We start from the raw sequence: 18444 nt of genomic DNA on the forward strand, positions 1-18444 counted from the left end.
GGCCTTGCTGGGTGCCGCAGACCAGAGCTGTTCCTATTCAGCCACCTTGCCGGGATTTCTCCTTTTTTTTTTTTTTTAATGCAGAGTCTGGCTCTGTCACCCAGGCTGGAGTGCAACGGTGCAATATTGGCTCACCGCAACCCAAATGACCTTTAATTTTTAATCTATCACTGCTGCTGATGAAGCCAAGTAGAGAGTGTAAGATATAGAATCGCAGAGCATCAATATCTCAAATATTTTTTAACCTGGGGGATAAAACTAAAATATATATATGTGTGTGTGTGTGTATATATACATATCTGTGTATATATACATATATATGTATATATGTATACCTATATGTATATATACACATATGTATATACGTATATATACACATATATACGTATATATGTGTATATATACATATGTACATATGTGTATATATGTGTGTATATATGTGTATATACACCTATAGGTGTATATATGTGTATATACACCTATAGGTGTATATATGTGTATATATACACCTATAGGTGTATATACATATATACATATATGTATATATATACATGTATAGTTGTAGATATACACGTATATATGTGGACACGTATATATGTGTATATATACACGTATATGTGTATATATACACATACGTATGTGTATATATACATGTATGTATGTGTAAATATATACACGTATGTATGTAAATATATACACGTATGTATGTGTAAATATATACACGTGTGTATATATGTGTATATATACGCATATGTATATATACACGTATATGTGTATATACACATATACGTGTATATATATACATATATTTATATATGTATATATACATACATGCATGTATATGTATATATACATGTACGTATATGTATATATGTATGTGTATATACATATGTGTGTATATGTGTATATACATATGTGTGTATATGTGTATGCATGTATACATATACGTGTATATATATACGTGTATATATACATATGTGTATACGTATATATACATATGTGTATATATACGTGCATATATACATATGTGTATATATACGTGCATATATACATATGTGTATATATGCACGTATATATACACGTATATATGTATAATGTGTATATATGTATATATACGTATATGTGTATATATACACGTATATATATACACGTATGTGTATATATATATACATATACGTATATATACACGTATGTGTATATATATACACTTATACGTATATATACACATACGTATATATACACGTATACATATATACATGTATATGTGTGTATATATACGTATGCATGTGTATATATATACGTGTACATGTATATATACATGTACGTGTGTATATATACATGTATGTGTGTATATATACGTATACGTGTGTATATATGTATACGTGCGTATGTATATACGTATACGTGCGTATATATACGTATACGTGTATATATATACGTATACGTGTGTATATATACACACACACACACACATATATGCTTTATAGTCTGGTAGTCCATTTTGTGAAAGAACTGAATTTAATCCCTTTCTGATGGATTTTGGGCTTGTTTCCAATTGCACCCTAATACAAATGAATGAAATACAATGAACAATCCTTTGTATGGGTCTTTGAACACTTACGTTAGCATTTCGATATGACAGGTCCCAATATATTGAATTGCTAGGTAAAAATTTTGTCCATAAAAATCTTGTGAAAAACTTTTGTGACTCCTTTCCTGCCTTAATAGTAGTCAAGGGCACAGGCTTTATCTAGATATGCATCCTAGTTCCGCTATTTCCCTGATGTACAGCACAACTTTGGGGAAATCTCTTAATCTCCCTAATCCTTAATTTCCTTATCTGTGAAAACGGGATTAATATAGTACACACCTCAGTGGGTGGTTGTGAGGGTGAAATAAGGTACTGAATTTAAAACAACTACTATGGTATCTAGCAATTAAGTTACTAGTGTTAAAGACGCTGAAATGAGCTAAAACAATACGCGGATTGCTGACTCCAAGGTAGTTGCCTGTCAAGATTTTTAAAAACAGTGCTGGGCCTGTGTGGAGGCAAGGGGCCTGTGCAGGTCTCTGTATCTTCTGCTCAGTTTTGCGGTGAACCTAAAACTGCTCTAAAAACTAAAACCTCTTAACAAACAAACACAGGTGCCTGGAAGTGCCTGTTGGAGATTCTGATTTGGAAAGTTGGAGATGAGGCCCTAGCGTCTGTATTTTTAAATTGTCTAGGATAATTCTAGTATACTTCCTATTTGGGAACCAGTGAAGGCAAAGTATTTCAAAAGAAAAGAAAAAAAAAGCCTCTTCTCTTTGAGTTCATTTTGATTCACTTTTCCTTCCTCGTGAATTTCTTGCCGATTCAAAGGGCAGCCTTACAAAGTCGTTTTACTGCAAAGAAAATCACTGGCTCCTCCTTCTGAGGCTTCTTAACTGCCACTGCCTGATGCTAAGAGTGTCCTCTTCTGACTCACCCACCACAAAGACAGAAATATTTATTCATTTGCTGTAGCAAATAAATGATTCTACTTTGATGTTAATTCATTCTACAAATATTGATTGCACACCTACTGCATTGATTAAGCTAAGTGTTAGGGAAGTACCAGTGAATAGAGGAAGCTTGATTCCTCCCCTTAGAGAGCTCAGAGACAATGGGGGACATACAGTGATGGTAGATGTTGAGCAAGGGCTTTGTTTGGTAGGGGAAAGCAGGGTGCTCCCCACAGAAGTGACTTCTCAACAGAAGCCTGGAAGATGAGCAGAGCAGAAGGTATCCAGACGAGGAAGGAGGAGCATTCAAAGCAGCAGAGCCATAGAGCAAAGGCTGGGAGGGGCACATTTAAGACATTCAAGATACTGGATTGTTTAGGAGAAAAGGGGCTAATATGAGGTTGAAAAGGCAAACCAAGACCAAATGTTTCAGTGTCTTGTAAACCATGTTAAGTAGCTTGTGAATAATCCCAAGAACAGTAAGCAAAGTTGAGAGGCTTTCAGCAAAGGGAGTACTATGATGAGATTTGCTTTGAGGGATGACCACTTTCCTTAAGAGCCTGGTTAAGTGGTTGCTGGGAAAACTCAAATGGAAGGTGTTACTGCCTACAGCTAGATTAGTGGCAATGAGACAGAGAGAAACCTGGGGAAGGGGAGTGGAGGTGACCCTGTGGATTCCGTTATGGAGAAGTTCACCTTGAGGTGCCCATGGGACGTGGATTGATTAGGCAATTCAGCTCAGAAGAAAGATCTCATTTGGAAACAATTCCTTTGTATTATTTTCAGCACCGGACAAAAAAGGCAGCATTAAAGCTTTTACTTCATTCAGTTCTAAGCAAACACATTGGTTAGATCTACAAAGCTTACTTGAATGATGGTCTATGTGCACTTGAGTAAATAAGATTTGGCTCCAGATAGCAATTACTACTGGCACCTCTTCCTTTCATCTCAGGAGACACAATGTAATTGTAAACATCCATCTAGACACTGGGAAAATTTTCCCTCTGGGAAAGAACTTAAATTGTTTCTCTTTGTCTTTGTTGCAGGTATCTGTGCTGTATTGCTCACCTGTCCACCTCTTCTACGTTTGTAGGAAATAAATGTGATCCTATCTGTGCTGTAGGTAGTGAAAGTATCCCCAACCTTGAGAAGTGCATTTATGTTTAAGGAGCTAAAATAGACTTTTCTGTAGTCAATGCCTTGATCTATGTCCTTTATTTAAAAGTATAAAGACCTCAAGGGATAGAGTGTAGAGTTTGGCTTCCCTTATGAATTTCACACTCACTAGGCCAATTCAAAACCTCCCTTGCACTGCTCACAGACAATTTGGATAAACTTATCTTTCCTCTGCATTCTGGAGTGTCATCTGAGGGTGGTGGAGTGATGAGCAAGGACTGTTTTATGGTCTTAGTTGGGTGTAGGCTATGAGACGTGTGGCTTTATTTGATCATCCTCTTATTCCAAGTAATAATATCCTCCACTGATTGTTTTATCCATTAAGTCTGTGAACTTAAACATGGTACAAGGCACAGTGTGTGTTTAGGAGGTGAATTAAAGAATTGAATAGGCTTCTAGTTTACTTCAAATTGTACTGGGGTAGGGGTATTTCCATAACTGATCTACAAAGATCTTCAGTTTACTTATTTTCTTAAAAGAAACCAAGTTTCTAGGCCAAAAAAAAAAAAAAAGTTTACCAAAGAAAGAGGTGAGTTAAAAGTCTTACTCATGAATAATAATTTTTGAGGGACAAGCAATTATTCTGGATTTTGCATAGATACCTTTCAAAGGCATGACAGTCACATCTATTTATTATTTTATTCCTTCCTCTTGCTTTAGTACTCATTAAAATGTTCCAGGAACATCTTGCTATTTTTCTTAAGTGACATCTATAACTCAACTTACTGCTTGATGTATCTTTAACTCATTCATATTACATAAGGTTTTCTCCCAGTGGTAATGATTATAAACAATATTCAAATTTTAGATATTTTGAAAAGATGCTGAGAAATTGAAATAAACATAATCATTACTTCTTTTTAGTTCTCACTCATCCTACACTGAAAAAATATGCTGATGTTTAACCATTTTTTTAATTCATGGCACAAGAAACTAGGTAGTTAGCAGAGTTTTTTTTTTTTCTAATGGAAACTACTGAATGTGTTTTAATCTCATAATAATCACATCAAACTTTAACTTCAGTAATTGTAATTGACTATTTGACCAGTTTTTCAATCATTATGAGTGGAGCACAAAGAGGGAGAAAAATCATATACATAAATCTACTCATAATCAAAAGCTTTAAGGAAGTAGTTAATTAACTTTTGTAGCTCCTCTTATTAGCACTGTATTAAAGTTGAAGGATTTAGGGTTAAAATCCCATTTCCATTCTCCCTCCTTCTTTCTACAGGACATAACAATATATTATGCAATAGGCAACGTAATAATGTTGTTTGCATCTTTCACATCCCTTTTATTTTTATAACATTGTCACATGTGCCATGCCACCCCCGCCTCTTTCTTTCTCTGTCTTGCTTACGTACACACTTGCACAGATACACACACACGCATATAAAACACATGTGTCTGTACATATATGGTAACTCATTCGTCTTCATTTCGAATGACAACTTAGATAGAAGTTTTCAGAGTACTACACACATAAGACTTCCATATTTTTTCTTATAAAAACTACACATTAAGCTATAAAGTAAAACTACGTGTTTTGGAGTTGACAGAATGAGTCTGAAACATGCAACACACCATTTGGTCCCCGATGTGTAGCTTATTTGGTGTTTAGCAGTTGTATATTCACTCACTTGATTTTATTATGTTCCTTTTTTGTTATGTGTCTGTGAGGAGTTGGGAGATAGGAAGATGGGGAGGTATCATTGTTAAATAAAAGGTCCTCCCTTAACTGCATTTCACAGCTCTCTCCCATAACTCAGAAACCTAATTTGGGTGATGACGTGGTTTGCCAGGAATGTGAAGAGACTTACAGAGATCACTTGTTGGATGCAGGTGATCAAGCCTCTGTGATAGTTATGGAAGCCTTTTAAAAGACTTACAGAAGTGCCCGGTTTGGCCATCTGGTCAGAAGATACATTTTCAGAGCTCTCTGTCTTCACCTTTGTGCCCTACCTCAGTGTGGGAAATGTCAGGAATGTATTGGCTTGTAATTGAGGTCGGCTTTGACTGAGGTTAACAGATAACACCTTCATCTATACACATTACACTCATGTGCCCTAGCACCGTCCAAGTCAAAAGGATAAGAAGGAGGCTAACTATGTTATAGGGACATTTATCACCCCCTGAACCAAAATATGTGAACAAAATTTCTAAGGTTGGTTTTCTACTATTCAAGAATTTGAAGGGGCTGTATGATTTTTATCATGCCCACCATGTGAAGAAACAAAGAAAACAAACTTTTCCAGTTTAAATAAAGGTAATTTATTTGGGGCAAGAAAATAAAGAAATCATACTCAACTCGAACAATGCACAAAATGAATTTTCTTTGCCTTTCCAAGTGGCTTTGTGAGCCATTGTTGTAGAGTTTTGCTTAATTTGGTATGTGTGGGAATTCAATTAGTTGCTCTGAAACATGATATCATGTTTTTAGTGGCCTGCCTTCTTAAGGAACAGTAATGTGAGTTGCATGTTCTTTTAGATTCAGTCCTTTTGAATCTTGTAAAACTAGAGCCAGGTGACTAGAATATGTCAAGTCAAAGGGTTGTTCACCTTATGTGTGTACATTCACCTGTGTCTGTTCATACATGGTAACTATTATCATTAACCTTTATTCTGGGTGATATAATTTATCTTTCTTAATAATTGCTTATAAAAATAAGCTCAAAATGAGTGAAGTATATACTACTTTTGCAACTTCCTGTGAGCCTCTATATAACTCAAAATAAATTTTTTTTTACAGTAAGATCACAAATCAAATCTCTGTTTTATCATTGGTCAGCTGACTGCTAAACCTCAGACTTCTAGCAGCTCTATCACAAGGTAAACCATTGGTCACAGTTTGAGCCAGGCAGAAACAATGATTAGATCAATTCAAATTTATCACCAGTATTGGAAAAAAATAGGAAGACCCCAAAGCATGTGCCCTAGTTTAGTGACTGAATTTGCCTCATTTTCATGTGCGTTTAGAATTAATATTAACCTCTTCGCATGAGATTATTTATTTAGTAAAGTCTCACTTGGTATAGAGAATCTCCAATACTCTACAGGCAACCTGCAGTCAGGCCCTGCAGTCTTCAGGACTAGCAATCATATATTCAGTCTAGTTATGACAGTAGGTTCTAACCCTTGTGATTATAACACACCCACATGAAGTCCTTGCCCACGCCTATGTCCTGAATGGTAATGCCTAGGTTTTCTTCTAGGGTTTTTATGGTTTTAGGTCTAACGTTTAAATCTTTAATCCATCTTGAATTGATTTTTGTATGAGGTGTAAGGAAGGGATCCAGTTTCAGCTTTCTAGATATGGCTAGCCAGTTTTCCCAGCACCATTTATTAAATAGGGAATCCTTTCCCCATTGCTTGTTTTTCTCAGGTTTGTCAAAGATCAGATAGTTGTAGGTATGCGGCGTTATTTCTGAGGGCTCTGTTCTGTTCCATTGATCTATATCTCTGTTTTGGTACCAGTACCATGCTGTTTTGGTTACTGTAGCCTTGTAGTATAGTTTGAAGTCAGGTAGTGTGATGCCTCCAGCTTTGTTCTTTTGGCTTAGGATTGACTTGGCGATGCGGGCTCTTTTTTGGTTCCATATGAACTTTAAGGTAGTTTTTTCCAATTCTGTGAAGAAAGTCATTGGTAGCTTGATGGGGAAGGCATTGAATCTGTAAATTACCTTGGGCAGTATGGCCATTTTCACGATATTGATTCTTCCTACCCATGAGCATGGAATGTTCTTCCATTTGTATCCTCTTTTATTTCATTGAGCAGTGGTTTGTAGTTCTCCTTGTGGCAACAAAAGCCAAAATTGACAAATGGGATCTAATTAAACTAAAGAGCTTCTGCACAGCAAAAGAAACTACCATCAGAGTGAACAGGCAACCTACAACATGGGAGAAAATTTTTGCAACCTACTCATCTGACAAAGGGCTAATATCCAGAATCTACAATGAACTCAAACAAATTTACAAGAAAAAAACAAACAACCCCATCAAAAAGTGGGCGAAGGACATGAACAGACACTGCTCAAAAGAAGACATTTATGCAGCCAAAAAATACATGAAAAAATGCTCATCATCACTGGCCATCAGAGAAATGCAAATCAAAACCACTGTGAGATATCATCTCACACCAGTTAGAATGGCAATCATTAAAAAGTCAGGAAACAACAGGTGCTGGAGAGGATGTGGAGAAATAGGAACACTCTTACACTGTTGGTGGGACTGTAAACTAGTTCAACCATTGTGGAAGTCAGTGTGGCGATTCCTCAGGGATCTAGAACTAGAAATACCATTTGACCCAGCCATCCCATTACTGGGTATATACCCAAATGACTATAAATCATGCTGCTATAAAGACACATGCACACGTATGTTTATTGTGGCATTATTCACAATAGCAAAGACTTGGAACCAACCCAAATGTCCAACAATGATAGACTGGATTAAGAAAATGTGGCACATATACACCATGGAATACTATGCAGCCATAAAAAATGATGCGTTCATGTCCTTTGTAGGGACATGGATGAAATTGGAAACCATCATTCTCAGTAAACTATCGCAAGAACAAAAAACCAAACACCGCATATTCTCACTCATAGGTGGGAATTGAACAGTGAGATCACATGGACACAGGAAGGGGAATATCACACTCTGGGGACTGCGGTGGGGTGGGGGGAGGGGGAGGGATAGCATTGGGAGATATACCTAATGCTAGATGACGAGTTAGTGGGTGCAGCGCACCAGCATGGCACATGTATACATATGTAACTAACCTGCACAATGTACACATGTACCCTAAAACTTAAAGTATAATAAAAAATAAAAAAAATAAAAAATAACACACCCTCATACACCGAAATAAGCCCAAATCTAATGGACCAGAAAATGGCATAATGCAAAAAGGTATAGCTCTGTTCCAGAGTGGGAACTTGGTAAGAAATAATAAAATGAGTGGCTGGGCCAAAGTAAAAAAAAATCAGATACGTGTTTTGCTTCATTTAGTTATATTTTTCCAACTAAGCTTCCAGAGGCACTTTTAGAAGCCACTTATAATCCCACATATGAAGCACAAACAAACTCATGCCTCAAGATGAGAATGTTTTATTAGGCACTTTACTGTGTGTATGTTCGATTGTAAGGACTAATATTTTCACCTGAAAAGTTTAGATTGAAGAGATGTTATCTCACTAAAAGGAAAAAAGTATGATGATATAAGGAAGTCCCTAAGAGGAAGCACACTCTTCTTTGGAAGCATGTCAATAGAGTTTGATGCGAAAAAATAAAAATAACAGAAATGATTTATGTTCCTTTCTTAACAGAACCCATCTTCTACTTTGGTGATGTGGAATACTCTGTGGATGAGAGTGCCGGCTATGTGGAAGTGCAGGTGTGGAGAACGGGCACTGACCTGTCCAAGTCTTCTAGTGTCACAGTGAGGTCTCGGAAAACGGATCCTCCCTCTGCAGATGGTGAGCAGTTTCCCACTCGGCTCTTTTGATTGTTCTGCAGTTTTCAATGACCATGGCACAAATTTATTTAAAGCTGAAATACTTCACTTCTATTAAAGCAGTTGGCTGGGTGTATTGTTTTTGCTGAAATTATTACTCTAGGAGGTAAATCTAGGCTTTATTTACTACTTTGGGAAAGTACATTTAAAGGCCATGAATCAGAAACTAGGTTACAAACGTTAAGACTCAAAGGATCTATATACTGAGGCCTATATTTCCATGAAGTGGTTCTCTACTCTCAGCAAATCTAGTATTGCTGAATGTTGTAGCATTATAGGCAGGAAAATCATCTTACTGCACATAATGTATCCCCACAGAAACCTATGACATTTAGGTATTATGCAGGCACGTGTCTTCAGTTGGCTGTCTCCTTATTTTAACCATGTGTCCCTGTAAATACTTCAGATCCAAAAGGTTTTTTCCACACTTCATTATAAAAAATGTACTAACCAGCACATATCTGCATTTTATTCCAGGATCCACATCTCCAAAAAGTTGATTATAAAGTTTACAGCAAGCATAGAATTCAAAATTTCCTTTTTTTTTCTAAATGACCAACAATACAAACTTTCTCATGTACACACACATGAGAACACACATGCATGTCATACACACATCATGCATTCATCACACAAAGCAAGCACAGGTTATACCATTTTAAAAGTCACCCGTAGGTTTTAACTATTTTAATGTAGTGGAAGCAGTATAGTGCTTTGCACGTAGCAGGTGCCCATTAAACCTTTGTTTAACTAAATTAATCATTTTTAAGAGAAAGATTCAAATCACAGATGAGGGGAGGGAGAGAGAAAAATAAGAGCAAAGGGGAAGAAGCAGAGGAAAAGGAAAAAATATAAAAAGAACCACAGGGAGATACGGACATCCTACAAAATGAATCAAAGACAGATATACTCAAGCAAAGTTGCACATTTGGAGGTAAAGTAGATACAAAATGAGAGTCAGAAGAGCAGAAGTTATGAAAACAAAGAAAGAAGCAATATTATCGATCTGTTGCCCACCACTATCAATCTTTGTGGATGTAGTGGCTACAGATTAAAAGACAGTTTTGTTTTTAACTACTTTAGATGTAAATGGAGGTATCAACACTAGATATAACCCCCTTTGTCTGAAAAATATTAAATTAAGGATCAAAAAGTAGAAGCTTCTCTCATTGCCTGGGACAAAGGTGGATGGAGTGTGGGCAGAGCTGGTACCCCTTAAATGTGTTGCTTTAACTAACAGGCAACCATATACCTAAGTAGGATGTTCTACAGCAGCTCCAGCAAAGATACATAAATACTTAATTAATGTTAACAAAATTTTAAATGTCTCTATTTCATATGTAATTTATGAGGATCACATATTTGATTGATATGCTGATTTTTCTAAGCCTGATTTTTATTACCTTTATTAGAGAATTTTCAAACTAAAGTTAGAGGAACTATAGCACAGAAAGCTAAAATAATGAATCCAAAGTCTAACCATGAAATATGGATAAAGTTCGGCAGCTGGTCTTTGATCTATCACCACAGTAGTTATCCAGATACTAATCTTTTGCATTTTATTAAATGTACTTTTCTGTAGAGTTATGCTGGTCTCTATTTTTTAAAAGAAGAATTATAAACACAATTACATAATTTATCTCTTATACTTTTTTGAAATTTAATTAGTCCCCAACTGAATATTTTTTTGTTACTGTCATAGCTGGAACAGACTATGTGGGCATCAGCCGTAATTTAGATTTTGCACCTGGAGTCAACATGCAGCCTGTTCGTGTTGTCATTCTGGATGACCTTGGACAACCAGTGCTGGAGGGAATTGAGAAATTTGAACTGGTGCTTCGCATGCCTATGAACGCAGCCCTTGGCGAGCCCAGCAAAGCCACAGTGTCCATAAATGACTCTGTCTCCGATTGTGAGTGTTTATTAATTTTATAATTTACAATGATAATTGAAATCATAAGCTAAGGTTTATGTATATATGATAAACAAGATGATTTTATATATATATATATATTTGTTTGTTTGCTAGGGCTTCCATAACAAAGTAGCACTGTCGGGGTGGCTTAAATAACAGAAATTTATTATCTCATAGCTGTTGGCTGGAAGTCCAAATTTAAGGTGTTCGCAGGCTCACTTCCTTCTGAGGGCTGTCAGGGAAGGAGGTTCCAGGCCTCTCTCCTTGGCTTGAAGATGGCCATGTTGTCCCTAAGTCTCTTTGCATGGTGTTCCCTGTATGTGTCTCTGTCTAATTTTCCCCTTTTAATGAGGACACCAGTCACATTGGATTAGAGCCTACCCTAAAGACCTCATTGTAACTTAATTACTTCTGTCAAGACCCAGCCTACCAATAAGGTCACATCCTCAGGTATTGGGGGTTGGGATTTCAACATATGAATTTGAGAGGAACACAGTCCAGCTCATACAAATACCCTAGCTGACCACACCTTTCTCCTCCTGATGATTTTGATAGAATTAGACAGTCTCAGAATAAAACTTTTATTCTTTCTCTCAAACCTTAAAGAAAAAAAAATGTGATGTCATCAGTATCTTGATTGTGCCTCAAGAATTCCCGTCACCACAGTTGGGTGGAACCATGTGGAACTGCACAGACTCCTGAGTGTCAATAATCTTTCTCCACTTCACAGCACAAGACACTTTCTGTCATCTCCTTCCCCTAGACACTCATAAAATTTCTTTAATAATGTGCCAAAAATGCTGTTCTGGGACAACCCTCTGCTGGACACATGGCAGAGCTCTCTGACACGTCATCACAAGGGAATTCTGAACACTCTTCAATCATGATGATTTCAACAGTGCTTGGAGGAGTCTCACCTATTGTCAATGAGCCGTCTACGTAATTAACCTAGCATAGGTGTCGCCTAAAAATCACACACACCACACACACAGTCAAGTTACCCACATGATCTGAGTAAACTATGCTCGTAATTATGTGCACAATATTTAGTGTTCTTCATGTCAGGAAATTCTGAAAGGCTCATGACTAAGAAACATGTAGATACAAATATCTTAAGGTTTGTGGTTTTATCTACTTTTTAACATTTCATTGCATACCCTTACTTTACCAAACAGGCAGAGCAAAATGTCAAAGGTAAGGAAATCAAAACTCTTAAGTGATTTGCTCAAGGTCAAAATATTGGCAAGTGACTGAATGGAGACAGAATCCAGTTCTTCTCACTTACTTTCCATTATTCTTTCCACTAAATCACATCTTCTGAAATGCCATTTTCCACAAGGAAATTTCTGTTCACTTTAATCCTTTGTTTTTGCAGTGCCTAAGATGCAATTCAAAGAACGAATATATACTGGCAGCGAAAGTGATGGGCAGATAGTTACAATGATCCATAGGAGCGGGGATGTCCAGTACAGATCTTCAGTGAGATGCTACACCCGGCAGGGATCTGCACAGGTGATGATGGACTTTGAAGAACGCCCAAACACTGATACCTCCATCATCACATTCCTCCCTGGTAAGCTTGAACTTGAAATTTTTTCGTGAAATTTGAAGAAGCCGAATTTTTACTCAGAAATATATATCAGGGAAATACAAGTTCCTCGATATCAACAAGCATAAGGCATGGTTTTATGTGCAATAAATGAGGAAAGTGAAATCGATTTTTAACAGGTTGAATGAATGCCCTTTTGGTATCTGCATTAACTTATTGATTTCCAGTGATGTGATATATGGTTTATTCAAAACTTATTCAGTGGACAAAAGCATATCAAATGTACAGATTTTACAATGCTAGGAATTAAACTTGGCTCAATGATTTGTTTAGTAAGTCAAAAGTTAATAATACTAGAAACTAGTGTTGAGGTCAGATTAACAATGATCAACCAGGGCAAGGCTGCTAATCTTGCTTTCTGAATGTAATGCTAAAAATTCATAAATAAAATTGACATTTGTGCTTTTTCCCTTGTTTTCTAAGATGAGTGGCAGAGCTTAAAGACAGAAATCAAAGAAATTCCCCATACAAATAAGTGCTGGTCATTGCATGTACTTAAATATTTATTCACTTATTCAGCAAATATCTGCTGAAGGCTTATTGCATGCCAAACACTATTTATTGCACGGATACAGCAGGGAAAATCAACAAACTTGCCCTTATGGTGCTCACATTCTAGTTGTAGATATATTCCTATGGGATGTGATTGACCTGCTGACATTATTGTTCCAGGTGAGACAGAAAAGCCCTGCATTCTTGAGCTGATGGACGATGTGCTCTATGAGGAGGTAGAGGAGCTCCGCCTGGTACTCGGCACTCCACAAAGCAACTCTCCCTTTGGGGCTGCAGTTGGTGAACAAAATGAAACTCTCATAAGGATCCGAGATGATGCTGATAGTAAGAAATCTTTTTTTGTTTGTTCAACTATAAATTAGAAACTAAAATCCATCCAAGTCAAGGTTTTAAGTGACTCAGAAAAATGCCCCCACCTCCTCTGCTTTATGACTAGGGTTTTTAAGCAATTGAGAAATAGCAAAAAGACAAGCAAATGGGGAACAAAATAAACCATTAAAACTGATAAAGTTGATGCTGGAGAATATGGCTTATATCCAAACACTAATTCCCAAACATCCATACTGGCCCTCTACTCTATACACACCCTTGGGTACAGGGGGACCAACAGTTTCCTCCCTCCCCACCCACCTTCAGTGGCCTGCTCATGTGTAATTTATGGCACATATAGAGAGCTGGCAGCACATGCTCTCTGGGGGCTGGTTAGATCCCTGGAAGGAGCTGGACAACATATGCCAGCTTTTCCTTCCACACACATCACTAATTTTGAGTGAGGGGACAGAGAGAAGCCAGGAGTGTAATAGTCATTTATCCCCTCCCACATGGAAACAAACATTAGAAATGGAGGAAAAGCATTCCCCTTACTAACAATTTCATTTGTCTTTGTTTCCCACAATTTTAGAGACTGTTATTAAATTTGGAGAAACCAAATTTAGTGTCACTGAACCCAAAGAACCTGGAGAGTCGGTGGTTATAAGAATTCCAGTGATTCGCCAAGGAGACACTTCAAAGGTTTCTATTGTGAGAGTCCACACCAAGGATGGCTCGGCCACCTCTGGAGAAGACTACCACCCTGTGTCAGAAGGTATGGGGCTCCCAGGGCCTGTCTCCTGATGGATCATGCCAACTCTGTGTTTCAGTGCCAGTGCCATTAAGGAAAAGAAGGGAAACATCCAATTGAAATCAAAATAGGACACTCTTTTTTAGGGGGTATAATTTTAAGGGGTACAAGTGAAATTTTGTTACATGGTTATATTATGTAGTAGTGAAGTCTAGTCTTTTAGTATATCCATCCCCAGAATAATGTACATTGTACCCATTAAGTAATTTCTCAATACCCACCCCGTGCCACTCCCCCACACTCCCAAGCCTTCAGTGTTTATCATTCCACACTCTATGTCCACGTGTACACATTATTTAGCTACCACTTATAAGTGAGAACAAGCAGTATTTGACTTTGTGTCTCTGAGCTATTTCAATTAAAATATAGACATACTCTTTTAAATTCCTCTCGTTCAGTAAAACAAACACAATGGAATTTATTTCCAAGATTTTTTTCTTTTTGACTTACAGGGTATATGTGTTAGGACTTAGGGAAATTTTGAGTAAATGTGCTAAATAACCTTCTGTTTTGAATTGGTTTTCTATTGGTTTTACCTTCATTGTAGTTACCAGATTAAATAATAATTTCCTATATTTTTCTATGTCATTGCAATATGCATGATAACTGTGATAATAATCTATTTTAGTTTAGAGAACACCAGCAATCTAAATCTAAACCAAAAAATTTTGTGTTAACAAAGGACAGTAAAAGTATAGTGAAATATTAACCACAGAGACAATAAATTCTCTAGGATTTAGGAGCCACTTAGAGATGTCTTTCATCCCTCTCCTTTTGCAAATGTTGGGCCATGTCACCATCTTTTTTTTTTTTTTTTTTTGATACAGAGTCTCACGCTGTTGGCCAGGCTAGCATGCAGTGGCGTAATCACAGCTCACTGCAGTCTCCGTGTCTTAGGTTCAAGTGATCCTCCCACCTCAGCCTCCCAAGAAGCTAGGACTACAGGCATGCACCACCACGCCCAGCTAATTTTTTGTATTTTTGGTAGAGATGGGGTTTTACCATGTTGGCCAGGCTGGCCTCAAACTCCTAGTCTCAAGTGATCTGCCCACCTTGTCCTCCCAAAGTGCTTGGATTAAAGGCATGAACCACCAAACTCAGCCTGCCATTTACTTTTATCAGTAATTAAAACAAGTCAGTTCTGGTCGGGTGCGTTGGCTCACACCTGTAATCCCAGCACTTTGGGAGGCCGAGGCGGGTGGATCACCTGAGGTCAGGAGTTCGAGACCAGCCTGACCAACATGGCAAAACCCCGTCTCTACTAAAAATACAAAAATTAGCCAGGCGTGGTGGCACATGCCTGTAATCCCAGCTACTTGGGAGCCTGAGGCAGGAGAATGGCTTGAACCTGGAAAGCAGAGGCCGAGATCCGCCATTACACTCCAGCCTGAGAGACAAGCACAAAACTCCGTCTGAAAAAAAAAAAACAAATCAGTTCTTCTCTCTCACTTGCTCTCTCTCTGAATTATTTGCTTACAAAATAAAAGTAACTTTATGTCCAATATTACATTTATGAATTATTTGGAGTCTAATTATTCACTGTGTTTTCTCCTTTCCTACCTCTTACTATCAAGAGTCATTAGTTCTTGATGATCTTAGCACTTCAGGCATTCATCTTTATCTAATTTACAAACAAAGCTGAGAAAACAACTGATAGGTATCACTGAATCAGTAATAAAGTTAGTGAGGCAATATAAAAAATGGTGTCTTCTACAAAGGAGCTTGTATATTCTTTCCATATAATGGTTATAATTTGATGAACTACTCTAGAGCTTCAAAGTTATCCCCAGATTATTCTCTATGTAAAACAAAATATATATTTGAAATAAATCACATGTAATCCCAGAGAAGGGAAAACAAAACTGATTAGCTACTGAATTATAAAATATTAAATGTCTTTCTATAATGAGCAGATTTTACATGAAAGAAGAGTCTTTTAAATATTGAAAACATGACTTTTAACAAAAAATGTTTTTCTTGGAAGTAAAATGATTCCTTTTGCTAAACGGAAACAAAATTATAGCTATGTAGTAAACTGAAAAATAAAGTCAGAAAAAAGTTAAAACATTAAATAAACCTGTTGGTCTCTTTTATCCAATAAATGTCAACATGTGTTTTATAATGTTTATATTAAAAATTTAAGGAATAGTTTTCTGAAACATTTTCTAATTTCTCCTTTTCAGGTTCAAACTGAAGTGAGTTCTTTGCAAAAAAAAAAAACAAAAAATTAAATATAGAAAAAAAATTGAAATTTTTTCATGCTAAAATAGTCTAAAGTGACAGAAAAAGATAAATGTGAATGAGAAAACTTGACCACCGTCCAGCAAGTATACTATCAGAAAACAATAACAAATATTTAAAATAAATATTTAATTTTTTAAATTCTAAGAAATTTGGTTTGTATAACTCAAGGCATTACAAAACCTTGAATGCTTACATGTCTAAGATAAGCAATGAAAACGAGTAAACCAAGGAAAATTTGAGAGAAAATGGTGTGATTGTAGTGTCATTAAGCCAGCAAGCCCATTCCTTGCCAAGAAAAGGCTGTATTATCACAGCCTAGTGTTCGTAGTTTTCTGCCATTCAGGAAGGTGCCAAAAAACTCAAAAATCTCTATTTTCTTATGAAATTCCCAGATATTTAAGTGTTAGAAACCCAGTTTTTAATGTCACATCATACAGGTCAAATCAAACAAATGATTAGCTATTTTCTTCTCTGGAACAAGAACTGTAAGTTCTCTCAGGGTATAAGAAATCTGAGACTGATGGCCTCATTATAATATGTGAAGGCTGATAGGAATAGTTGCTGTATCTAGAGACAGAGAACTAATTTTAAAAAGAAAAGAAAAAATTCTTTAAAGATAAAGAGAAGAAAATTGCTCCTCGTAACTGATAATTTAAAAATTGAAGCAGAAAAAGGAAAATGCACTGGCAATTCATTTTCTTCTTCCAGACTCTAAAGGATTTGTAATTTAGAATTATAATAATTGAACTGCAGCTACATCAGAAACTGGCATCTGTTGACTCTTCTAATTGGGATAATTATGCTTTATAGGCTTTATATTTTCTCCTTTGAAACAGTATCTTAAAAGGTATAGTAAAACCAACAAAATAGTTTATCTATGGTTTACAGTATGATCAGCTGCTTAATTATGATTTCAATAAAATCTGATAATTTTCATGTTTTTTAGCAATTTTGAAATGAGTGGTTAAGAAAATAATGCTGATTTTTTTTCAGGGTTCTAGATTTAACTTTCATGACAAAGAAGCAATTCTTTTTTAGTGAGAAAGGACAGGGTGAAGGGAAAAAAATCACTAGCATTTATCTAAAATAACTTGTCTAAGTTTCCCTGAAAAACACAAAGAAGTCGTCTTGAAATATAATTTGATATTTTATAAAAAACTCAACAATTATTTATCCAGCTCTTCTACATATGTACATAATGTAAATCCCATTCACACTCTATTATACTTATGATCATATTCATTTTCTTGAGTCCTATTGGTTTAGAAATTCTGGAGAATAAGAGGTTAATTTTTCTGATTATGTCCCAATATTAGAACTATTGATTGTCCCTCCCATAATTCAGCATCTTTTCAAACTGTGGGCCAAAGAACCAATGTCTTATTATTAAAATTTTCCTTCAGATAAAATCGGCATTCCCAGCAACCTGGATGGAACTGGAGACCATTATTCTAAGTGAAGTAACTCAGGAATGGAAAACCAAACATTGTATATTCTCATTCATAAGTCAGAGCTAAGCTATGAGGATGCAAAGGCATAACAATGATACAATGAACTTTTGGGACTCCAGGGAAAGGGTGGGAGGGAGGTGAGGGGTGTAAGACTACAAACTGGGTACAGTGTATACTGCTTGGGTGATGGGTGAAACAAAATCTCAGAAATCACCACTCAAGAACTTATTCATGCAACCAAACACCTCCTGTTCCCCTAAAACTCTATGGAAATAAAAAAATTAAAAAAATAAAGTCTTGGGAAAAAAGAAAATATTAAAGTAAAATGCATAGAATAAGAATTAGTGATGTTTGTTAAACATTTGATTTCATTTTACACACACACCCAAATATACTGGACCACAGTGTTAAATGTAT

General features: G+C 36.4%; 1 protein-coding gene across 1 annotated transcript in view; it reads left to right on the forward strand.

Annotated features, from left to right (window-relative positions):
• Positions 1-18444, forward strand: part of FREM2 (FRAS1 related extracellular matrix 2) — a 201237-nt gene that overhangs the window by 152826 nt on the left and 29967 nt on the right. Inside the window, exons 7-11 of the mRNA XM_522664.9 lie at positions 8988-9137; positions 10878-11087; positions 12466-12663; positions 13372-13536; positions 14114-14296. Coding sequence (XP_522664.4) covers positions 8988-9137; positions 10878-11087; positions 12466-12663; positions 13372-13536; positions 14114-14296 — 906 coding nt within the window. The remainder of the gene's footprint in view (positions 1-8987; positions 9138-10877; positions 11088-12465; positions 12664-13371; positions 13537-14113; positions 14297-18444) is intronic.

This window comes from Pan troglodytes, chromosome 14 (genome assembly GCF_028858775.2).
Source record: "Pan troglodytes isolate AG18354 chromosome 14, NHGRI_mPanTro3-v2.0_pri, whole genome shotgun sequence".
NCBI classification, from domain to species: Eukaryota; Metazoa; Chordata; class Mammalia; order Primates; family Hominidae; genus Pan; species Pan troglodytes.